This window comes from Podarcis muralis, chromosome 12 (assembly GCF_964188315.1).
Source record: "Podarcis muralis chromosome 12, rPodMur119.hap1.1, whole genome shotgun sequence".
Lineage (NCBI taxonomy): Eukaryota > Metazoa > Chordata > Lepidosauria > Squamata > Lacertidae > Podarcis > Podarcis muralis.
In genome coordinates, this window is record NC_135666.1 from 45,943,286 (window position 1) to 45,968,369 (window position 25,084).

At 44.6% G+C, this 25,084-nt stretch overlaps 1 protein-coding gene across 3 annotated transcripts in view; it reads right to left on the reverse strand.

Annotated features, from left to right (window-relative positions):
* Positions 1 to 7,447: 7,447 nt before the first annotated feature.
* GASK1A (golgi associated kinase 1A) overlaps positions 7,448 to 25,084 on the reverse strand; it is a 29,230-nt gene continuing 11,593 nt past the window's right edge. The window contains exons 2-6 of one of the 3 annotated variants that reach the window (XM_077916356.1): positions 20,286 to 20,403; positions 17,251 to 18,657; positions 10,548 to 10,670; positions 8,782 to 8,885; positions 7,448 to 7,825 (exon numbers count right to left, since the gene is read on the reverse strand). In XM_077916356.1, the coding sequence (XP_077772482.1) occupies positions 7,615 to 7,825; positions 8,782 to 8,885; positions 10,548 to 10,670; positions 17,251 to 18,636 (1,824 nt within the window). In that variant the 5' untranslated portion in view covers positions 18,637 to 18,657; positions 20,286 to 20,403 and the 3' untranslated portion in view covers positions 7,448 to 7,614. The remainder of the gene's footprint in view (positions 7,826 to 8,781; positions 8,886 to 10,547; positions 10,671 to 17,250; positions 18,658 to 20,285; positions 20,404 to 25,084) is intronic. The other 2 variants (XM_077916355.1, XM_077916357.1) reach the window with 2 other exon arrangements.

Genomic DNA, 25,084 nt, shown 5'->3' on the forward strand with positions numbered 1-25,084 from the left:
TGTCGGACTACGCCAAAATGGCAAAACTGACAGGGATGTTCAGGAACCAAGAAGACAAAAACTTTAAGAAAGAATGTGAAAAATTTAGAATTTATTTAGGAGACCACTGTAAGCAGATGAAAACATTAGCAGGATTTTAACATCACTTGTAATGTAACAAACACTTTGGATAACGTGGACAGATACAAAATATAGGTTATGAAATAATATGCAGTTGAAAATGTTGACAATGAGACCCATGGAAGGGATGGTGGGAAGTCTAGAAATTCAGAGAAATCTATATATGGATGTGCATTTGGTATTGTTATAAATTTATATTTGTAAAACCAAATACAAACGATTTCAAAAGAAAAGAAAAGAATGATCCCTTGTACGAAAGATCCCTCAAAACGAGGATCCACACCAAAGTAAATGCCGTATCATACCACTTTAAATGATCTTTAAACAAGAATCCCAAGAACTGTAGCTTAAGGGTGCTGAGAGGTGTTAGTAGATCCTGATTCCCGTCACAGAGTTACAAGTCTTAACAATTCAGGGAACTCTGGAAATTGGAGTTCTGTGCGGTGAAATGGGGTATCCTAACAACACCGTTAATAAACTACAGTTCCAGCATTTTGGGGGGTGGGGGAGAAGCAACGTGATGTAAACCCAATCTTAGATGATTTGGGTAGCTGTGAAGAGGCAGGAATCTTTATTTCCAGTAACTGCCTCATGGCGGGCAAGGCCTGAGTTGCTGCGCTCATTAGGCCTGACTCTCCTTTGCAGATCCTGTTCTGCTAAGAAGAAGAAGAAGAGGAGGAGGAGTTTGGATTTGATATCTCACCTTTCACTGCCTTTAAGGAGTCTCAAAGTGGCTAACATTCTCCTTTCACTTCCTCCTCCACAACAAACACTCTGTGAGGTGAGTGAGGCTGAGAGACTTCAGAGAAGTGTGAGCAGCCCAAGGTCACCCAGCAGCTGCATGTGGAGGAGCGGAGATGCGAACCCAGTTCCCCAGATTACGAGACTACCTCTCTTAACCACTACGCCACACTGGCTTTCAAAGAGTTAACTCCAGCTTTCTCAGTGTGATTTACTGCTGGCTTGCTCCTGTCAATGGGGCTTAATTTTCAACTGGATTGTGCCCAAGTGTCGAAGAAAATGAGTGATATAACACCATGTGCTATCAAGTGACGCACATCATGTGTGAAATGGCCCAGAGATTTGAACTGCTAACTTTTCTTTTTTCTCTTTTTAATGACCTCTTTTGATGAGTTTTGGAGACATCCTTGTCAGGTTTCGAGCTGGGATGTGAGAGCAATTATCTGTGCTTAGAGCTGAATCTTTTTTCTTTTCCCCCTTGTGTATAATAAGATTTTATTTCCCCCTGTGTGTAATAAGTTTTCATGGGTATTCCTTTGTGGAAGAACAATGTTATGTTGGCATTACCTTTACAAAATTAGGAATTTATTTTTTTATTAAATTTTCGGTTTTACATTTTAGAATATCAATTTAAACAACCTTAAAATATCAGTGACTTCCCTTCCTCTCTTTCCATGGTTCATTTTGCATATCATAAATCCCTGCATATTTTACATAAACTAAACCATTCAGTATTCCATGATTACATCCATCAAAACTTATTGTTGAATTTATGTGAATGCTGCCAACGTTTTCAAATGTACACAATTTCCCCCCATATATTCAATAAACATTTTCCAATCTTCTCTAAACGTATGCTCTTCTTGTTCTCTTATTCTATATGTTAAATCCGTAAGCTGCACATATTCCATCAGTTTAAGTTGCCATTCTTCTTTAGTTGGGGCCTCGCTCGTTTTCCATTTTAGGGCTACTAACGAAACACGGGCTGCAGTACAGTGGTACCTCTGGTTACATACACTTCAGGTTACACTCTCCACTAAGCCAGAAACAGTGCTTCAGGTTAAGAACTTTGCTTCAGGATAAGAACAGAAATCGGGCTCCGGTGGCGTGGTGGCAGCAGGAGGCCCATTAGCTAAAGTGGTTTTCAGGTTAAGAACAGTTTCAGGTTAAGAATGGACCTCCGGAACGAATTAAGTACTTAAACTGAGGTACCACTGTAGTGGCATACAGAAATAACCTTTTTTTCACACCCAGAATTAGAAAATATGATGCTCAGGTATTGTGGTGCGGTACATTATTTCCAGTACCTTGCCATTTAAGGCTTCAATTCTGGGAGTATGTCCCATTAAACTTACTTCTGGGTAGATATTTCTACGAGTGGATATGTAGATAAGAGTTAAGTTTATACAGTAATAGTTGGATGGGGGTCAATGAATCACCCTTTAACTTCCCAGGCCCTTTAATGATTTGACTCATAAAGTACCCTTTAATGAATAACTAATATTTCCTTCCAGACTCTATAGCTTCTTTTCTGCTTGAATGAACACTCAGGAGGCTAGCATGAAAGGAAACTGGAATCAATTTATTATTTCTTTCGCCTGAAGTCATTTGAATGTGATGTTGCTCTCAAAGGGTCAAATTTCCCCACGGAGAAATCGAAGCAGTTGAGCAAATGTTAAAAGAACTCAGAATGACTAGGCAAATTGGTTTGGCTTTCCCCCTCCTTTTTTTGGCATTTTTTTAAAAAACCTTTTTAAAATAATAATTTTCCATTACAGTCCAATAATAGCCTCGTTATAACAATACAACTTTATAATACAAATATTAATACCAATCGTTCGAATGCCGAAATACAGTGGTACCTCGGGTTACATACGTTTCAGGTTACATACGCTTCAGGTTACAGACTCCGCTAACCCAGAAATAGTACCTCAGGTTAAGAACTTTGCTTCAGAATGAGAACAGAAACTGTGCTCCGGCGGCGCGGCGGCAGCTGGAGGCCCCATTAGCTAAAGTGGTACCTCAGGTTAAGAACAGTTTCAGGTTAAGAATGGACCTCCGGAACGAATTAAGTACATAACCCGAGATATCACTGTATTTAATTTAGATAAAGTGGGGGGCCCGACACACTAGATTTGATGATTTTCTTTATTTCTGCGTTCCAGAATCCTATTAATTTCCATTACATTCCAGTCATTATAATAACCCCTTATACAAAAACTGCAATATTAATAGCTTCTATTTGTGTTGACACATTTAATGATTTATAAAACTGCAAGCGAGGAACTCAAAACGATATGATTGTTCTTCCTGTGTGTGGCAATTATTCTGTCCATGGTTTTCTTCCTGTCCTTTTAAGATGTTATGTCTTCCTTTCCCCAGGTTGTTGCTGTTATCCATCATGCCTTGGGCAGAGCTTTAATTGTTGTTGTTTAGTCGTTTAGCTGTGTCCGACTCTTCGTGACCCCATGGACCAGAGCATGCCAGGCACTCCTGTCTTCCACTGCCTCACACAGTTTGGTCCAACTCATGCTGGTAGCTTCGAGAACACTATCCAACTATCTCGTCCTCTGTCGTCCCCTTCTCCTTGTGCTCTCAACCTTTCCTTTAATAGGATATTGATGCTGGGGGGATAATATTCACCCACCACCCGAATAGCCCTTCGGACTTTTAATGGAACGTCAACACCTTAATGGAGAACATTGGCTGTCATTTGACGCAGCAATGACAGTGTTGACAGTGTCAAATTTCCCCATTCTCACCTTGTCCCCTGTCTCATTATCATGACCAGAGATGATTTACATGAAAATAGGATATTTATTTTCTGAAGGTTCTTCCGCCTGCCTCCCGTGATAAGTCATCTTAATCATCTCCATGGCAACCAGCTGCGGCTGACGAAAAGGCAGGAACACTTTAGGAAAACGTAATATAAAAAGAAATGATACTACAAAAAGGTGCAATCCAAAAAAATTGGGGCTTTTCAAAGTTGTCATCGCCTGCTCTTTCAGTCTGGAGATGACAGACAGAGGAGATGCAAGCTGGCTGTTTCAGTTGACCGGATGCCGATGTGATTTGCTACACCCAGGAGCACACAAAGAGGGAGGGTTCAAGCGCAGAACAGCATGATCAAAGCAGATCAGTTTGAGCTGCCAAGTCCATTTTTACTGTCGCTACTCAGGAATCTCTAAAATCCAGCCTTTCCCCACCCCTTCTTTTTTTGACAAGGCTCCCCTAGCCATGTGATTGTGAAAGAAATGGAATTTCTAGAAAGATTTTACCAGTTGTGCGAAAGCTTGCTGGCCAGAATCATTGATGGGCACATGCCCTTGATGTGAGTTTGCATATGGTAATGTTTAGGTTAGGGTTGCCACCCGTCCTGAATAATGCAGGATTAGGGATTCGGGTGGTGCTGTGGTCTAAACCACCGAGCCTCTTAGGCTTGCCGATCAGAAGGGTGGCGGTTCGAATCCCCGCGACGGAGTGAGCTCCCGTTACTCTGTCCCAGCTCCTGCCAACCTAGCAGTTCGAAAGCACACCAGTACAAGTAGATAAATAGGTACCACTGCGGCGGGAAGAGAAACGGCGTTTCCGTGCGCTCTGGTTTCTGTCATGGTGTCCCGTTGCACCAGAAGCAGTTTAGTCATTCTGGACACGTGACCCGGAAAGCTGTCTGTGGACAAACGCCGGCTCCCTCGGCCTGAAAGCAAGATGAGCAACCCCATAGTTGCCTTTGACTGGACCTAACCGTCCAGGGGTCCTTTGCCTTTTTACGTTTTTTATAATACAGGATTGTCCCTTATTTCAATGTAAAAGGCTATGTCCTGTATTGATTCAATACAGGACACAGTTCACCCGATTTCTGCTCTCCTGCTTCATGTATGTGCCTCTCACTTCTTTCCTTTCCTTTTTTTCTCCTCGCCCCTTTTCCTCATCCTGACTCCAAGGAGGAGCAAACCAGGGCAAGGTTTTCATGTTTTCCCCGGCAGTTCCCTGCAGTTTCAGGTGGCTTAAGGCAACCATCTGCAGAGCTGCAGTCTGGGAGTGCCAGGCCCTGTCCCTTAGAGAGCAAGATGTTCTGAGTCTCTAGAAACACACAATTTTGTGTCAGTGTAGCCCAGAAGCCCCAATTTTGAACATAGTTATCTACACGATAGTTGAGAGAGGAGGGTGGGGGAGAAGTAGCTCCCCACAAGGAAAGCTTGACAGCTGAGTGAGAATTTGAACCCGGATCTCCCGGGTCCTAGTCCAACAGTCTAACCATGGCACATCACTGGTTAAACTCGATGAGACATGAAAGGTGAGTTTGTCTATATGTGGTGGTTGTGTCAGAAAGCCATCACCGTATTTTTCGCTCTATAAGACGCACCAGACCATAAGATGCACCTAGTTTTTGGAAGAGGAAAACAAGAAAAAAAATATTCTGAATCTCAGAAGCCAGAACAGCAAGAGGGATCGCTGCGCAGTGAAAGCACCGATCCCTCTTCCTGTTCTGGCTTCTGGGATAGCTGCACAGCCTGCATTCGCTCCATAAGACGCACACACATTTCCCCTTACTTTTTAGGAGGGAAAAAGTGAGTCTTATAGAGCAAAAAATACGGTACATTTTGGAAACTGATAAGAGAGACAATCAGTTAATTATATCCTAAACTGGATCCCACCTTGCGTTCGTTGGCTGCAGCGTGTAAAAACGGCCGCTCCGCTAGATAAACCAGAACCTATTTTGTAACAAACGCATATTGCTCACAAAGACTTGAGGGGGGGGGGGAACCAGCTGGACAAAATTAATCCAAAACATCTGAGACCAACTATAGATTGTGAAATTAACAGCATTAGGAAGATCAATGCAAAAAATATAGTTTCATATTAGGAAATGAAATCCAGCGGCAGAATGCATTAATTATAAGTTATGTATCACTGATTTGGAGAATAGCTTTATGAATGCATTAGCTTTCTGTTGCATATGCTCTTCCTTGTAATCGTATCTTGTGCTCTTTTTAATATATATTACTTGCATTATATTGTATTTACAGTGGTGCCCCGCAAGACGAATGCCTCGCAAGACGAAAAACCCGCAAGACGAAAGGGTTTTCCGTCGCGGAGGCGCTTCGTAAGACGAAGTTCCCTATGGGCTTGCTTCGCAAGACGAAAACGTCTTGCGAGTCTCGCCATTCCCCCCCCCCGCTTCCCCCCCCCTTTTTCAAAGCGGCTAAACTGTTAATAGCCTTTTAACAGCTTAGCCGCTAAGCCCGCTAAGCCGCTAATAGCACTAAATCGCTAATAGCGCTAATCCGCTTAGCCGCCAATGGGGTTGCTTCGCAAGATGAAAAAACCGCTAGAAGAAAAGAATCGCGGAACGGATTCTTTTCGTCTTGCGAGGCACCACTGTATATCGGATATGAATATGTAGGATTGTATTACTCTATGCTGAATGTTTTAAGTGTGGTGTTTGTGTACCTGTGGGTCACAAAGAGTCGGACATGACTAAACAACAACCACCACCACCACAAATAATCCATACTCTCTGCTTTGTGGGATATAAAAAAAAGATAAGGAGAGACTACATGGAATTGGCAGAAGTGACTGGCAGAATCCGAGACCTGGGAGAAGAGTTAGTGGAAGAGGACTGGACTGGAAGAAATTTAAAGACTACTTGCAAAAACATTGTAAAATGTTTGAATGTTAAAATGATGCAGGATATAAAGACAATATGGCATCAGTGACATAGTTAAAAGGAATATGTAAAAAATTGTTTCAAAAGAACAAGGGTGAAAAAGATAGATTAACATTATGTCAAATCTAAACAAAATGATATAAAGGGAAAAATTGGAGACATAATAGGTTGAAATGTATAATATAGAATAAGATTTGAAAGAGGGTAAGGCACTGCTGAATACGATTGTGCAAAAGGGAACACGGAAAAGGGAGATGTGAGGAAGCCAGGAAGGAGGGTTATGAAAATAATAATAATATACTTCCATATAAATACGTCTCAGAACAAATGTCAGCAGAGGAGAGCAACCAAGATGATCAAGGGTCTGGAAACAAAGCCTTATGAGGAGCGCTTGAAGGAGCTGGGTGTGTTTAGCCTGGAAAAGAGGAGGCTGAGAGAAGACATGATAGCCATCTTCAAATATCTTAAGGGCTGTCACATGGAAGAGGGAGCATGCTTGTTTTCTCCCGCTCTGGAGGGCAGGACTTGAACCAATGGCTTCAAGTTGCAAGATATGAGATTCCGACTAAACATTCAGAAAAACTTTCTGACAGTAGGAGCTGTCTGTTTCACACCCACCTAGCAATGGAAGTTTCCACCTTCAAGGGAAGTGAAAGGACATCGGGATGAAAATGCATCCTCTGGTGCTCATGTGGTACCCACTGACCCTACTAGATGGACCTCAAAGGGATGGCAATATTCATCTTCATCTCGTTGCATGTCAGAAAGCACAACTGGGTTGGCATCGGGTCCAGAGGTTGCCTTTCCACAAACTATTTAACAGTGATATGTGGAAGAACCATACACTACAAAACAGAAAAGGTGATGTGGGATGATTCCTCAAATATAAATACAACAGACCCATTTTGCCACACATTTCTTTTTTAAAAATTAGCTTTATTTTCAGAATTCACATATGACAGAAGTTACATAGCCAGTCAAAGGCCTGTGTGTCTGCTGGCAGATCTGGGCAGAGAGGTATTTTCACAAAGCTCAAAGCTCCTTTTTGTTGCAGGTGAGCGTGTCACCCTTGTCAAGAAAGACTAATGCGAGGATTCTTTTGTGACCGTTAAGTTGTGCTCCTGAATATACATAAGCAAAATCTGTCCTCTCCTGTCGATGGTTTGGAGCCATTGCTTCATTCCTTCACGTCCACCCTGGTTTCCCCAGAATTCCTCATCGACATACAGAGATTGCAAAAGCAGGTTTTGCAAACATCCTGACTTGAGCACAGTCACAGCTGTCTCAGGAAACCTGACCAAAAAAATTAAAAGTTGTGTTTTTTATAGACAGAATCCCATATTCTAAAATATTTGTGCATGAAGGCAGCATATGAAGCAACCCAACTTCTGCTCCCTGGGATCTATTTCTTTTCTGCCCAATATTCATTGAAGGATTAATTTCATCCTACCCCAAATCTCTAAATTTCTCTTTATTTCTTTCCAGATATTTATATAATTATCTTTACATAAGTTAATATTTTTAGCTGTTAGTCATACCCCAAGTATTTAACTTTTATATATAAACATAAGTCGGAAACTTGTTGTAGATCTTTTTTACGTTGTTTTGTCATATTTTTCATCAATATCTTATTTTTATTTTTATTTAATTTGATTCCTGCTACTGTCCAAATTCCTGGATCCTCTCCAACACTTTCAGTAAACTGTACTTAGGATCTTCTACTGTAATCACAAGGTCATCTGCAAAAGCTTTTAATTTATATGTTTTATTTCCTACCATTATTCCTTTTTTTGTATCATCTGCTCGTATATTTTTTGCCAGGGTCTCTAATACTAATATAAATAATAACTGTGACAGGGGACATCCTTGCCTTCTCCCCTTCATTGTTTTACATTTTTCCGTAATCCCATTGTTCACAATCAGCATAGCTAGTTGTTCTGAATAAATTGCCTCAATACTTTTACCAAAAGCCTCTCCAAAATTCATCATTTCTGTCATTTTCTTCATAAAGGCCCATGAAATATTATCAAAGGCCTTTTCTGCGTCTATAAACATTAAAGCGACTTGTTTCTCATTTCTGACCTCCAGATTATTATTTCTTAAATAAGAAAGGATACTCGCTAAACCATCTCCTGCTCAAAAGGAACAGGGCTGTCCTAGTTTTATCATCAATATTTTGAGCACCATGGAGAGGAAATGTTATTGAATATATACAGCCCACAGGTAATACTCGCCAATGCCCATCTTACCCGTCTATGCCTTGCAGCAGCCTGAAGTTCAGTTTTGCATCTGGATGGCCTGGTCTGCCTGCGTTGTCAATAAATACTAAGTGTGAAGGCTTGCTCCTCCGGATCTGGAAAAGAAGAATCAACTTGGCAGTAAGAAGAAGAGAAGAAGAGTTTGGATTTGATATCCCGCTTTATCACTTCCCTTCAGTAGTCTCAAAGCGGCTAACATTCTCCTTTCCCTTCCTCCCCCACAACAAACACTCTGTGAGGTGAGTGGGGCTGAGAGACTTCAAAGAAGTGTGACTAGCCCAAGGTCACCCAGCAGCTGTATGTGGAGGAGCGAAGACGCGAACCCGGTTCACCAGATTACGAGTCTACCGCTCTTAACCACTACACCACACTGGCTCTCAGGACACAGGTACATGAATGTGAACAGTCTGTTACAGAACATTTTGGGAAATGTTGGCATGTTTACCCTACACCTCGGTGCTATATGGACATTTTTATGTGTGTGGCAATATCCTCCACAAAGCAATTACGCCTACATTACTAAATGCGAAGTGGTTCTTAGCCGCAGAAGTCTCTCACTTCCCCCAAGAGACTTCATACTTCATCTTCTTTCATTCCTATTTTCTTTCATCCAAAATGTTTACTTTGACATTTAGGGCCAGGGGAAAAGTTTTAGTAAGAAGCAAGAATGCATCGCCAGGCTAGTCCACAAATCACCAAGTGTTAGAACAGAAGCTCAGTAATGATACAATGGGCAAAGGATATTGGACATAATATACAACTTTCATCATGGGAGAAATTATGGAGGGAGGTTTTAAAATTCACAGCATGCTGCACATTGAAAGAAAATTCTATGAAAACAATGTATCATTGGTAACTGGCTCCTACTAAACTAGCAAAAATGTATAGAACTGCTACAAATGTATGTTGGAAGCGTAAAGAGAAGGAAGGCACATTCTACCACATGTGGTGGATGTGCAAGATGACAAAAGCATATTGGGAAATGATTTACAATGAGTTGAAAAAAATGTTTAAAATAACTTTTGTGGGGGGAAACAGAAAAGACTGTTTATGTACACTACGACAGCTGTGTGGATGTTATTAGCCCAAAGATGGAAGGAAGACAAAATACCTACAAGAGAAGAATGGCTGATGAAGATGATGGACTATGCTAAAACGGCAAAAATGACCAGGAAGATCAGAGATTAAAAGGATAATAAATTTAATAAAGAATGGCGAAAATTTATGTTACTTAAAAGAACACTAGTTCCAGGTAGGTAGCTGTGTTGGTCTGATGCAGTCAAAATATATAAAAAAATAAAAAAATTGTCTGGTAGCACCTTAGAGACCAACTGTTTGTTCTAGGTATAAGCTTTCGTATCTGAAGAAGTATGCATGCACATGAAAGCTTATACGAAGAACAAGATTAGTTGGTCTCTAAGGTGCTACTGGACAATTTTTTAAATCTATTTTAAAATAACACTGTGAACAATTAAAAACATTGGCAGGATTTTAAAAAAAACACTTGCAATGTGACAAGAACTATGGTGATAACTGAGAGTTAAGAAAATATGGAGAACATTATATGATGCAGTTGGAAAAGAATAACTATGGAAACCATGGAGGGGTGAAGGGAAGTCCAGGCATTCAGAGAATCCTATGTGTATATAATTATGATTTATTTGTGACATTAACTGTTAAAAATGAATAAAAATATTTTTATATCTTTAAAAAGTGTTAGGACAGAAACAAACTCAATTCACAGTGAAGTGGCATACCAAGATATGAACCAAGACCAGCTCGGCAGGATTTTGGCACTTCTCGTGGAGCAGTTCCTGAACACAGGGCTCAGAAGGATCTGGCTGAAAGCCACAGCAGTATCGATCCAGGCGGTCGTGGACCTGCAGGAGATGCGGAACATTCAGAGGCGTAAGAATTCTGTATCTGTAATGTCAGACAGAGACCTTTCCTTGTACGGAAGACAAATATTTGCTGGCAGTTGGCAGACAATCTCTAGGTTGTTTCTCCTTGGAGACTGTGTGGTCTACTGGGCTGCAGAGTAACCTAGGATCTGGAGCCAAATTCCCCATCGATCATAACTGCCCAGTTTAGTTACTCTTTCAGCCCCATCTATAAAACAAGAATGTCAATCGGAACCAGGCAGAGGGTCTTCTCGGTAGTGGCACCCACCCTGTGGAAGGCCCTCCCATCAGATGTCAAAGAGATAAACTACTACAGTGGTTCCTCGGGTTAAGAACTTAATTTGTTCTGGAGGTCCGTTCTTAACCTGAAACTCTTGTTAACCTGAGGTACCACTTTAGCTAATGGGGCCTCCTGCTGCCGCCGCATGATTTCTGTTCTCATCCCTGAAGCAAAGTTCTTAACCTGAGGTACTATTTCTGGGTTAGTGAAGTCTGTAACTTGAAGCTTCTGTAACCTGAAACATCTGTAACCCGAGGAACTACTGTATCTTGCTTTTAGAAGACATCTGAAGGCAGCCCTGTTTAGGGAAGTTTTTAATGACTGATGTTTTAATGTATTTTTAATCTTTGTTGGAAGCCACCCAGAGTGGCTGGAGAAACCCAGCCAGATGGGCCTGGTACAAATTATAAATTATTATTATTATTATTATTATTATTAGGCAAGTACTTTCCGCACTTACAGCCTGATCTTTACATGATTTACTTCAGTGACTGGCAATGGCATAGCATGGGGGGACCGTGGCCCCGGGTGCCCCAGGACAGAATCCCAAATTGAGGTCGGAGCCGCAGGGAGGCAAGCAGCGAATGGGACGAGCCTTTGGGGCTGGGATGGGGGCACCTCCTGCTCGTGGCCAGAGAAGGGATGCCCACGCACAACCTGACCTTGGGCTGGCCAAGAGGGAGGGCGCTGCCACCACCCACCGAGGAGGGAGGGAGGAAGAAGAAGGCGAGGACGGGGGGGCCAAGGTGACACAGCAGCACTCCTGGCTTCGCTTTTCTCTGCCTTATCTCTGCTCCCAGGTTGGGGCTAGTTTGCAAGGAGAGACTCCCTTGATTAGATGCTGGCCAGCGAAAGGACTAGCCACTGTCCAGTCCACCAGGGAAGCACAACACTTGCCTTGTTAAGTTGTGGGTGAACATATCAGACGACACAGCGATTCTTCAAACAGCTCTTGTCTATTCAGAGGCCAGAACAGAACTGAACTGAAGGGCTCAGTCAGCCTGCTTATATAGAGCTCCAGTACAACGTTACTGTAGCAACTTTCTAAAACTATCCAATCACTGAACGTCACTTTCGACCCTTCATTTGCATAACTATCTACAGTATCCCCCTGCTGGCCCAGGGTGAGAACTTCAGTACATAACATGCCTAGAGCCAGCAACCCACGCTACGACACTGGTGATGGGCACCTCTAGATCAGGGGTCGGCAACCTAAGGCCCATGAGCCACAAGCGGGCCACGGGGGTCATTTAACCAGCGCATGAGCTGCCCTCGAAGCTAGCCGCCCGCACGGCGAGTCTCCGCTCGCTGCGCTAAACCGCCACAGCGCAGCACGGGGACTCACTTCTGTGGCGCCGGAAATTGCATCCGCGCAGGCACCGGCACCGAAAATCGCGTCTGTCCAGACGTAGGCACCGGAAATTGTGTCTGCGCAAATGCAGGCACCAGAAATTGTGGACATGCGCACATGATCTGGCCCCCAGAGGGATCTCTGCTGGAGTAAACCGGCCCACGCGAGGTAAACCTTGCTGATCCCTACTCTAGAGGCACACCAGACTGTGAGGGGTTGGCCTACCAGGCTCTTTAGAGCATAGCACATCCACCTTTCCCAGGCCTGGTGTCATATATGATGTCTGATGATGGAAGATGTTGGCTAAAAGAAAGAATGAGGAGCACACACTGAAGCCTGTGCTTTGCCAGATGGGCCACTACTTTCAGAGACCCTGCACAGCAACAGAAAAAGGCATCAAATTCCAAAGGTGCCAAGTTTCCGATGCCAAGGAAAACTCAGGAGTGCAGTGGAGCAAGCTCCCGGTTCTTCCTCCCCCCCCCCCCGGTTGAATTCAAGCCATGGTTACTGTTATGTACTGAGCTGAATCCTAGAACAATAGGATCCGGAATGCAGCAGTCTGATTGGTCCGCAGAAGCCACCCAATCCAGCTCCAGGTGGAAGTGAATCAGCAACCTGATTGGTCTGCAAGAGCAGCCAATCAGGCTCTTGGATTAAGTGAATCAGCAACCTGATTGGCCTGCAGGAGCAGCCAATCAGGCTTCTGGAGGAAGTGAATCCGCAACCTGATTGGCCTACAGGAGCAGCCCAGAATTAGCCAATCACAAGGGGCCCATTGTGTAAATAATATATATATAGCTAGACGTTTGGGGAAAAGTTTCATTCATTGCTACTACAGTGGTGCCTCGCAAGATGAAATTAATCCGTTCCGCAAGTCTCTTCGTCTTGCGGTTTTTTCGTCTTGCGAAGCACGGCTATTAGCGGCTTTAAGAAAAAGGAAACAAACTTGCAAGAACTCGCAAGACATTTCGTCTTGCAAAGCAAGCCCATAGGGAAATTCGTCTTGCAGAACGACTCAAAAAACGGAAAACCCTTTCGTCTAGCGAGTTTTTCGTCTTGCGAGGCATTCGTCTTGCGGGGCACCACTGTATGAGCTGAATAAAGAATATGAAATTCACACTCGACTCTGAGTATATTTCAGTTACTCCTCCCCCCCCCCTTTGCAACCAGCTGAGTTCAAGCCTGGACGGCAAAGAAAGAAACATTGCCCAGTTTAGAAATGTCAGTAGGAATGAGGGGGCTTGGCTACCACCCATTCTGAAAAAGCAATTGTCTGGTAAGGTTGGAGGCTGCTGGACAGGCCAGGCCATCTTGGCTGTGAGTCCTGGAAGACCTCATCTGGAGTCTCTGACTGACTCCAACTACAAAAGCGGAGGCTGCTGAAAAGACTCTGGGGCTGGGGGTGTTGTTTTTGTGGGTTATGTGGGGTGGGGGTCAGGAGCCAACTCCTAGGGGCTGAGGAGTATTTGAGGGGGCTCTCCCCAAAGTTTATGAGCATTGCCATTCAAAGAGTGGGTGGGTACCACATCTTGCGATTGGGCTGTGCTGGGCTGGCCTTTCCTACCACCCCCAATATTTTACTCAAGTTGGCACCCTTGGGTGGGGGTCGTTGCTGTCGCCGCTCTTGGTTTTCTTCATCTTTATTTCAGATTTTGTTGCGACTCATGCAGAAACGGTTGTGTTTGGTTGCATAGTTTTTAAAAATGCTACATTTATTGTTTGTGACTCCTTTTGCGATGCAGCAGTTCGGTATTTGTTTCATGTTGCAAGCCGCCTCGAGCCTGGTTTGAACTGCATGCTCCAACTTGTGCAGTTTAAGTGAGGCGTTGATTTCTCGGGCGATTTCGTAACATGAGAAAGCACCGTTTGTTCTCTTTTTCACTGTACCGATAAGTCACACCATTTCAGCAGATGGCGCGTTAGCGGAATATCTGAAAGTGTGAGAGTTGGCAGCCGTTTAATGATGGTTCAGATTTCTCGCCTTCTGAGGTTGTCAGGGAAAATACTGATACCTTCCAAAAATTATCCTAGAGCCACCATTACACAGTTGGTGGCATTGAAATCACCGCTCTTGCATCCATCCCTCCATGGTTCTGTATATTGTTCTTAAGTTTGGACAGGACGGGGAGCGGGGGGAAGGTAATATGTATTTACTGGCTCTATCGGGAACATAGGAAGCTGACAACAGAAAGGACTCTGGTTTTTTGGGGGAAAGTACTTTCAAACATTTTCCCAATTCCTTATGTATTTTTTACCTTGGTTTCCGCCCCAGCCCCAGTCGAAACACTGTCTCCCTGTTGCTGGCTGCTCAACAGCGCCCTCCAGTGTCATATTTTAATAACACATTAAAAGCTAAAGGTACCCCTGACCATTAGGTCCAGTTGCGGACGACTCTGGGGTTGTGCGCTCACCTTGCTCTACAGGCCGAGGGAGCCGGCGTACAGCTTCCGTATCATGTGGCCAGCATGACTAAGCCGCTTCTGGCGAACCAGAGCAGCGCACGAAAACGCCATTTACCTTCCCGCCGGAGCGGTACCTATTTATCTACTTGAACTTGACATGCTTTCGAACTGCTAGGTGGGCAAGAGCAGGGACTGAGCAACAGGAGCTCACCCCGTCGCAGAGATTCAAACTGCCAACCTTCCGATCGGCAAGCCCTAGGCTCTGTGGTTTAGACCACAGCGCCACCCACGTCCCTATAATAACACATTAAGAACATTGAAAATAGGATGTCATGTGTCCATATATGTTATCAAAACCATTCCTTAACATTAAAAACTACGAGCATAGATCTACCCTTGGAGCCAATCTCTCTTACAATGCCTCTGTAAGGTTTTTCTTCTTTAAAGAATAAAGCCTTGTTCTCCCTTGCATTCCACACTTCACACAGCTCTTTATCTCTATAACCCTAGTACCTGCCAAAATAAGTATTAAAATACACACACAAGCCAAGCAAACAAAAAAAATGTTTGTACCTGGAAGAAGCAAATATGTTGAAGAAATTTTGCAATGATGCCAAACTCCGGTTGCTGCATATTAACTGCCCAGATAGCCTGGCCATCTCTGTTTACTTCAACAAAACTTGACAGGTTCATTGGGGATTGGGGTCCAAACTAGATGTTAACATAGAAGTTGCATTTAAGAGCGTTCCCGGTGTTATGCTGCTGGTTCCAGCAGTGGGAAGTCAGGGGGAGATACTTAACTCTTTCCCTTCTGTCTGCTTTTCAGCTCGAAACCTCGCACCCCCTTTCCCAGCCACAAAGTTACAGAGAAAAGCAGAAAGGGATAATTTGGGCCGTGAAAGAAAAATAAGTCTATTGGTGTGTTTTGCGCTGCAGTTTTTGGAGGATAAGTTTGTCGAAGCGTGTGTACGCCTGCGCTACACACCTGTAGCACAATCTCGTATGGAAACGGGGGCTGTGAGAACTGCCAGGTATTTCAAATCAAGTCCTGAAAATAGCATCTGCTTTGTTGTCGTTTTTTAAAAAATCATCCACAGCACACGATTCTCTCTCTCTCTCTCTCTCTCTCTCTCTCTCTCTCTCTCTCTCTCTGAGATTTTTCTTGGCAATGAACCCTTATTCCTGTGGAGAGCTGTTCACAGAGCAATCGGAATTATATCAGCAACTCAAGGTGTTAAAAAAAAAGCATTCAAACCCACAACCAACAGTAATAGTCTTTCTCTCTGCAGTTTAGGATGGATTTCCAACGAGCGCAGCTGGTCTTTGGGAAAACACGTGAAAGAGCCATATATTAAGAGAGCTGCAAATAATAAGATTATGGGAAAGTCTTGTGCTCACATTTAATAATGGAAAAGCTCTCTCGTCTTGGTGGGATTTCTAAAGGGCTCTGCAAAGGAACACAAGCCATCGGGAGAATACGGCTTGGTTCTCTGCATGAGCGAATCTCTACAGGTCAGTGCACTTAAATCAAAATCTTTGCCCAGAATGGCAGAGGAACATCAGAAGATGCCTTATACCATGCCAGGCCAGTGGTTCTTCTTCTTCTTCTTCTTGACAAAGTAATAATCATAAATAAATAAGAATAAAAATGTGCAATCCACCACTGAGACCACTCCATTGTAGCTATCCAACCTCCCAATATTTCAACACCTCTTGCGATGGTTTGACCCCTTTCCATTTTAACAGTACAAATTCTACAAACACCCTCCATATCTTCTCAAAATTATTTATCCTCCTTATTCCCCATCTTATCTTAATGTCACGTGTTAATTTATCATTAACAGCTATATCCCACACCTCTTTATACCATTCTTCCATTTTATATTCTGCTTGCCCCTTCCACTTCCTTGCTATCATAATTCGTGCAGCTGTCAATAAATTTGTCAGCAAAACAGCCAAGTCAAGGCAACCAATGTTGGTGGACTTAAAGATGTTCATTTGTCGCAAATTGATTCTAAAGACCATGCAGCACAAATTTTAAGTGATTTGGAGCCTTGGTGTGGAAGCATCAAGAAGTGTTCTCATAGAAAATTGACACGTGGTATTCCAAGGCTTAAAATGAATTTTAAAGCAGAGTTTACAAAACATGTGAATGAATTTACGGCTGTACAGTGGATGCTCGGGTTGCGAACGTGATCCGTGCGGGATGCACGTTTGCAACCCGCGTCTGTGCGTCTGCGCATGTGCGGGTTGCGATTCGGTGCTTCTGCGCATGCGCAACCACCGAAACCCAGAAGTAACCCATTCCGCTACTTCCGGGTTTCGGTGGTCTGCAACCTGAAAAAACGCAACCTGAAGCATCTGTACCCTAAGGTATGACTGCACTCATAAGGAGCACCATTCGGCCTCTTATCATGACTTAGCAGTTGCACTGTTCAGGAAAAGAAAGGGAGAAGGAAGGAAGGAAGGAAGGAAGGAAGGAAGGAAGGAAGGAAGGAAGGAAGGTTGCTCCACCACCAGGTTTACCTGCAGGAGAAAGTCAAAAAGGGCCAGTTTGGCCCATTCCGAATGCAGGACGGTCAAACATCGTCCCTTCCCAAGAGTTGTTCTGGAATCTTCCATGCCACACCGTTGCCTCAGCAGCTCCTGGTACTGCTGCCACCCTAGAGCAAAGGAGTTCTGGTCATTCCCGGGATCATTCAGATGTTGTATGTCGGGGGCCCACCATACGATGGGTCTGGCGGCACCGTCGGTGTATTTGTAAGGGAGCAGGGGACTGCCAAACTTCCTGGCCACCGCAGGCAGGCTCCGGTGGAGCCCCAAGACTCTGTCCAAGTGGAAAGCTAGAACCTCATAGAGGTCAGTGGGCCTTTTGATTACCCCGCACAGCCCCTCAGAACAGAGTCTTTTGCCGTCGTGGGAAATGGCGTCTTGGCTGGGAGAAAGGACGACCCGGAGTATTTGCCCGTGGGCAGGGATTCGGTCTTTGCTCACAACCGTGCCATTGGCAAGGAGTTTCATCTTCTCCACATCGTCCGGCGTAAACCACGGAAGGGCATTTTCACTCAACCTCAGACTGCCCTCTCGTCTTCCAGAAACGCCATTGGGTTGGGGCTCCTTGCACCACTGTGATTTCTGCAACTCCTCTGCGTCTCTGACCCAAAACGAAGATGGTTCTGGGTTCTGAGAGCGAGAGTTTTCCATCGGTCCCCCAATGCCTGTCGAGCCGCGGAACGACTTTCCGCCTGAGGTGATGGCTTTGATGACACCTGAGTGTTGATGTTTGGCGCCAGCTGTCTGAGCATCGGCCTTACATTGTTCCTGAGGAGAAGTCCGTGGGCCTGTGGAGGCATTCTTGAGATATAAAAGAGCACCAAGCTCCGCATCTCGGAAAGGATGAGAGGACAGGGCCGACTTCCTCTGCGGTTTCTGACCCGCCATTTTCTTTGTGCTCAGATCTTCGCTGGCAAAAGTGGCACCAAACTTTCTCATGTTTTTCTGGCCAGTCCGGAAGGGATAGGCTTGGCGCCGGAGTTCTCTGCTGCATTCGGAGCTTTTTGCTGCGACATCATGTTTCTTCACCTGCCCCTTTGATTTTAAACCCCTAAGATTTCGCCCAGCCTGGCTCTTCTGCTTGCGGGCTGAGCTGGGGTTTGGCAGAGTTTGTCTTCCCTGATGCCTGGGCCATTCCCAGCGGCTTTGACGCCAAGCCTGCCAGGCAATGGGGACAGTAGAGGTTGCCCACAAATGCTTGGGACGGGCAGCTTTCCCTCGAGGCTCATTCTCAGGCAGGTATTGGAAATTGGACTTCTTGTAGCTGTTCAGGGATGTCGAAGAGAAACTAGTAAGAGCCACCACAGACAAGGCGAGCAAGGCGCAGAAACCAGTCACAGGAGATTTCTTTAGCCTCATTCGATACCATGTTCTCTGGGCCTGCAGAATATGAATAAGAAAAAGAGTGATTTTTCATAATATAGACATGGAAGCATGGGAATGATTGAGGAAGAGGGGTATAAAATTTACAGCTTGCTATGGTTTAAGAGAAAATTATAGTCGTTCCTTGGATCCCAAATGCCTTGGTACTCGGACGTTTTGGCTCCCAACACCGCAAACCCAGAGGTAAGTGTTCTGGTTTGCGAATGTTCTTTGGAACCCGAACGTCCGCTGCAGCTTCTGATTGGGTACAGGAGCTTCCTCAGATGAATAGATGGAAGCAGGAATCTAAGGAGAATGATTCTCGCTTCATATTTCTGTACAAGTGTAGAGATGTATCCTCCAACATTTCTCTGATGAAAAGAATAATAATAATAATAGGTAAAAAGGTAAAAGACCCCTCGACGGTTAAGTCCAGTCAAAGGCAACTATGGGGTTGCACTGTGACGGAAACCAGAGCACATGGAAACACCATTTACCTTCCCGCCACAGCGGTACCTACTTATCTACTTGCACTGGTGTGCTTTCGAACTGCTAGGTTGGCAGGAGCTGGGACAGAACAACGTCACCCCGTCGCAGGGATTTGAACCGCTGACCTTCTGATCGGCAAGCCCAAGAGGCTCAGTGGTTCAGACCACAGCGACACCTGTGTCAATAATAATAATAATAATAATAATGGAAACTGTGAGAAGGATCTGAATTCTGATAGCACAGAACTGGAAGACTGGAGAAATACCATCAAAGGAACAATGGGAAGAGAAGCTAATGAACTATGCAGAGTTGGCAAAGTTAACAGATAAACTGTGCGAAAAAGACAATAGTGACTTTGAAAAAGAATGGGAACTTTTACAACATATTTGCAGAAACAACAAAAAAAATATAGAGTCATTGGCAGGATTTAAATAAACATTTGCAATTGTGTTTATAAAAAACAAGAAACCTAATAGTATGACAATATAGAAGTATATATAAACAGCAGGATGCAATATGAGATGTAATAAACCAGGGATGGAAGTTGAGGGAAGTCAGCAGGGAAGGGGGAAATTTGAATGTAATGTAATGACTATAGATATTGAGGGTTGTTGTTTTTTTAAAAAAACACAACCCAATAAAAATGATTTAAAAAAGAAAGAAAAGAAATGACACCTACAGGACATGTGCTATGAGCAGTTTCCAAAAAAAGAAAGAAAGAAAGAGAGAGAGAGAAAGAGAGAGAGAGAGAGAGAGAGAGAGAGAGAGAGAAAGAAAGAGAGAAAGAGAAAGAGAGAAAGAAAGAAAGAAAGAAAGAAAGAAAGAAAGAAAGAAAGAAAGAAAAGAAACTGTGAGAAGGATCAGGAACATGTCAGAGAGTAAATTCTATTGAACTCAGTGTGACTTAGTTCTGAGTAAAACTGTTTAGGATTGCAGTGTAAGGCTGAACAATCTTTACCCAGTTACCTGGGAGTAAGCTCCATTGAATACAGTGGGACTTACGTCTCAGTAGACAGCGTGAGGCTCCATTTACAATAAAGGAATAAACACTCAATGTGTTTCCTAAGAAATCGCTGGCTGCTGAAGCATTGAGACTAAAGAATTTACAGCGGCTTGGTGACTTTTTCCTTCAAAATGAGGGGACCTGCAATTCATACCAGCTTGTGTCTCCAGAGTAGTTTCTCATGGCAATCAGCACATCTGTTCCGCTGTGACTATTCTTTGACTGTAACTTGCTTCTCGTTCCTTTGGGTGCCTATTTGTGGGGGCATAATGCTAGAAAGGCAGGTTAAAATAAATGAAAATTACAAACAGGCTCACTTCCATTCTGGGGGCAAGCCGGATTAAAGTCGGTGGGGCAAGGCCCTGGATAGTAGTCATTCTGAAAGACTCCTGGAACATAATGGCACCGCAAAGCAGATTTTTATGTGATGTCGCAGCCATCCTTAAAGCCCATCTTTTGAGCGTGCATCTTGTTACCGGAACATGCACAGCAGCCTCTTGCACAAGAGATAATCACTGGCATCCTGGCTGTTAAGTTGTGGGTGAACATATCAGACGACACAGCGATTCTTCAGACAGCTCTTGTTTATTCACAGGCCAGAACAGAACTGAACTGAAGGGTTCAGCCAGCCTGCTTATATAGAGCTCCACTACAACGCAACAGTAACCACTTTCTGTAACTATCCAATCACTGAACATCACTTTCAATTCCTTATTTGCATATGTGGAAGTATGTGAAAACTATCTACAGTATCCCCCTGCTGGCCCAGGGTGAGAACTTCAGTACATAACACTGGCAAATGGGTGCCATGGACAATAGCAGACCATCCAAGAATGGATTGTGCTCTCGGTCAGGGCAAAGAAGTCTGATTACCTGACCGGGTAAACCAGGAATTTGTAAATATTTCCATTGTTTCACTTGATGGGTGTTACGTATTCAGTGGCCTGTGTTTGCCTGAGCTTGAGTCTGGACTAAGGATTCTGAGCTCCTGTGTTCTGATTCGATACATGATGTCCAATCACAGAACATTTCAGGATTTGGGCCTCTGCCATTGGCCCTTAGACTCTGAGTCGTGATTTGCAGCTTAGAAGTTTAGACAGCCAATCGCGTTGGGAGTGGGAGTGGCCCAGGCTTTCAGGAATGTATATAAGCCGTTGCTTTGCCCATTTCCCAGTTATGTAGTTCGATATAGGTTCTTGCTGTCATTGCTGTGTCTTGCCTTGTGGGAACCCACCTACATTTCAATGGGTGTGAGGTGGAGGGCAAGGGATAGATGGGGGCAAACCTGATTAGCCGGTTTCTGCCAGACAAAAAACCCTCCCTGTTTGTGACATATCTATGATGCTTACTAAGGGTCTTGGTAAAAGGGAAAACTTATAAAAGTAGGAGCATCCTTTTCTTCTGGGCTTCTTCCTGCTTCTTCCATGTGATGGTTGGAAGCCTTGTTGCAACAATAAAGATCAGGCCTACAGGCTGCTGTTTTGCTCCTATATTCTTGGCTGGTGTCTTTGTTTGGCAATCCAAGTGAGCCCAAGGATTTTCCTGTAACACCTTTAAGCAGACACCACGGCAAGGCTCCAGGAACTGAGCCATCGCAAGCAAACGAACTCCCAGCCTCATTCTTGTGCCTCACAAAGCTTCTCGTGGGCTCCCCAGCCTCCTGGCTGAAAGACTGGATAGAATTTTCTGCCAAAAAAAACTCCTAAGCAGTATAATAGCCGAGCAAAGGGACATGGCAGAAGTCTCTGCATTGAACCTGACTAAAATTAAAGCAAAGCGTCCACATTGGGGGACTCTGACTTCAGCAACGCTACCTGAACGAACTCCAAATGAGGCTCCCTGCCTTTTCTCCATCTGTACCTCTTCCTCCTCAAAGTCCCTTCCTTATTATTATAATAATACATTCTATCCAGGACCTTTGCTGCAAGCTTGGTCTCGCATCGTGGAAAACAGAACCAACATAAATTGCGAGGAGATGCCAGAAATCTGTTATTAATTTCCTTGTCTGCTCCTGCTCCGATCTCTTCAGAGGCAGCGAACATCCTCTTCTTGATGCATTCCAGCGCCTGCCTCTCTCTCTCTCTCTCTCTCTCTCTCTCTCTCTCTCTCTCTCCCCCCCCCCTCCAAATACAGTGATTGACAAGATCGTTCCCTGTCCTGGTTAAATGCCATGATGATGGAACAAAAAAAGAATAAATACCGTATTTTTCGCCTTATAGGACGCACTTTTTCCCCTCCAAAAAATGAAGGGGCAATGTGTGTGCGTCCTATGGGGTGAATGCAGGCTTTCGCTGAAGCCTGGAGAGCGAGAGGCATCGGTGCGCACCGACCCCTCTCACTCTCCATGCTTCAGGAAGCTATCTGCAAGCCTTGCGCGCCCGGCGGGAGTTCCCGCAGGCTCGCAAGGCTTGGGGCGGCAGCATGCAGCCCGAAGCACGGGGCGGGCTGCAGAGCACGCCCCGTGCTTCGGGCAGGTGTCCGCAAGCCTTGCACGCCCGGCGGGAGGTCCCGCCGGGCGCGCGAGGCTTGGGGCAGCAGCCTGTTCTGTGGACTGGGGTCAGGGGAAGCTCGGGCTTCCCCTGCCCCTGCCCCAGCCCCGCGGCTGGGGGGGGGAAATAATTTTTTTTATTCATCCCCCCCCCAAAAAACGAGGTGCGTCCTATGGGCCAGTGCGCCTTATAGGACGAAAAATACGGTATATGACTGCTGGTTGGAGTGGGTGTGTATAGGCTGCAAAGACAAAAAAGTACAGCAGAGAAATTACTGTACGGTGGCCACTTAATGCTTTGCTGGGGGCGGGGGGAGGAAATGCATCACTTTAAATAAATTTTAAAAGAGGATACAGATTTACTTATTTATGCAGAGTAGGTTAACTGTCCAGGTGTGGACTATTGGTGGGCAACATCTAGGCTTCTGGTCTCCCTTCTTACAGTTTTTTTAAAAATATTTTATCTTACTGGGTTTTTTAATCTTTAAATCAGACTCGGAGCAGACATCCCTTCGAACAGAGGATGCCTTCAAACAGAAGTCTGTCCTCTGTAAAGTAAGGCACATGGTCATCCTAAATTACTGGAACAGCTATGCTATAATAATAATAATAATAATAATAATAATAATAATAATAATAATAATTTATTATTTATACCCCGCCCATCTGGCTGGGCCTCCCCAGCCACTCTGGGCGGCTTCCATAGAAACCAAAAATACACTAAAATATCACACGTTAAAAACTTCCCTGAACAGGGCTGCCTTAAGATGTCTTCTGAATGTCAGGTAGTTGTTTATCACTTTGACATCTTGTGGGAGGGCGTTCCACAGGGCGGGCGCCACTACCGAGAAGGCCCTCTGCCTGGTTCCCTGTAGCTTTGCTTCTCGCAATTAGGGAACCGCCAGAAGGCCCTTGGCGCTGGACCTCAGCGTCCGGGCAGAACGATGGGGATGGAGACGCTCCTTCAGGTATACTGGACCAAGGCCGTTTAGGGCTCTAAAGGTCAGCACCAACACTTTGAATTGTGCTCGGAAACGTACTGGGAGCCAATGTAGGTCTTTCAATGTAGGTGTTATATGGTCCCGGTGGCCTCCCCCAGTCACCAGTCTAGCTGCCGCATTCTGGATTAGTTGTAGTTTCCGAGTCACCTTCAAAGGTAGCCCCACGTAGAGCGCGTTGCAGTAGTCCAAGCGGGAGATAACCAGAGCATGCACCACTCTGGCGAGACAGTCCACAGGCAGATAGGGTCTCAGCCTATGTACCAGATGGAGCTGGTAAACAGCTGCCCTGGACACAGATTTGACCTGTGCCTCCATGGACAGCTGTGAGTCCAAAATGACTCCCAGGCTGCGCACCTGGTCCTTCGGGGGCACAGTTACCCCATTCAGGACCAGGGAATCCTCCACACCTGCCCGCCTCCTGTCCCCCAAAAACAGTACTTCTGTCTTGTCAGGATTCAACCTCAATCTGTTAGCCGCCATCCATCCTCCAACCGTAGATTAGCAGATCTACTGTGAGCAAATGTTCCCAGCCTGCTGCTTTATGCTACAGACTCCAGCTCCCCAACCTTATACAGTAGTACCTTGGGTTAAGTACTTAATTCGTTCCGGAGGTCCGTTCTTAACCTGAAACTGTTCTTAACCTGAGGTACCACTTTAGCTAATGGGGCCTCCCGCTGCTGCCACACGATTTCTGTTCTCATCCTGAAGCAAAGTTCTTAACCCGAGGTACTATTTCTGGGTTAGCGGAGTCTGTAACCTGAAGCGTCTGTAACCTGAAGCGTCTGTAACCCGAGGTACCACTGTACTGTACTCAACATTAAGGTTTCACAACAAATGTAACTGATTTGTAAGAAATACAGTCGTACCTTGGTTTTCAAACAGCTTAGTTCTCGAACATTTTGGCTCCCGAATGCCGCAAACCCGGAAGTGATTGTTCCGGACTATTTTTGGAAGCTGAACACCTGACGGGGCTTCTGATTGGCTGCAGGAGCTTCCTGCAGCCAATCGGAAGCCAGGCTTTGGTTTCCAAACTTTTGGGAAGTTGAACGGACTTCCGAAACAGATTCTGTTCGACATCCAAGGTATGACTGTACTGTACAACCAGAAAAAAGAGAGAAGGCATGTACTTGTGTAAACCAAGAAAATCTTTAATAAATATTATTAAATTATTATTTAATAAATTTTTTTTTAAAAAAAAAGAAAATAAAAAAAGAAAACTGTTTGCAACTTCCAAGCACAAAATATTGCTTTCTGGTTTGTGTCCCTTGGCTTTGGCGAGTTTTGGCTTGAATCCCTTCTGCTCTAGGCTGTTCACCATCAACAACATGCAATCTCCCGTTCCCTCTCCCCTTTCACAAATGAAAGATGATATCTTAAAAGCAAATGCCTTGTGTTGATTCTGGCACCCAATATCAAAAGCCTAAAGCGGCTTAGCGGTTGTGAAGAAGATGATGTGGAGATTGG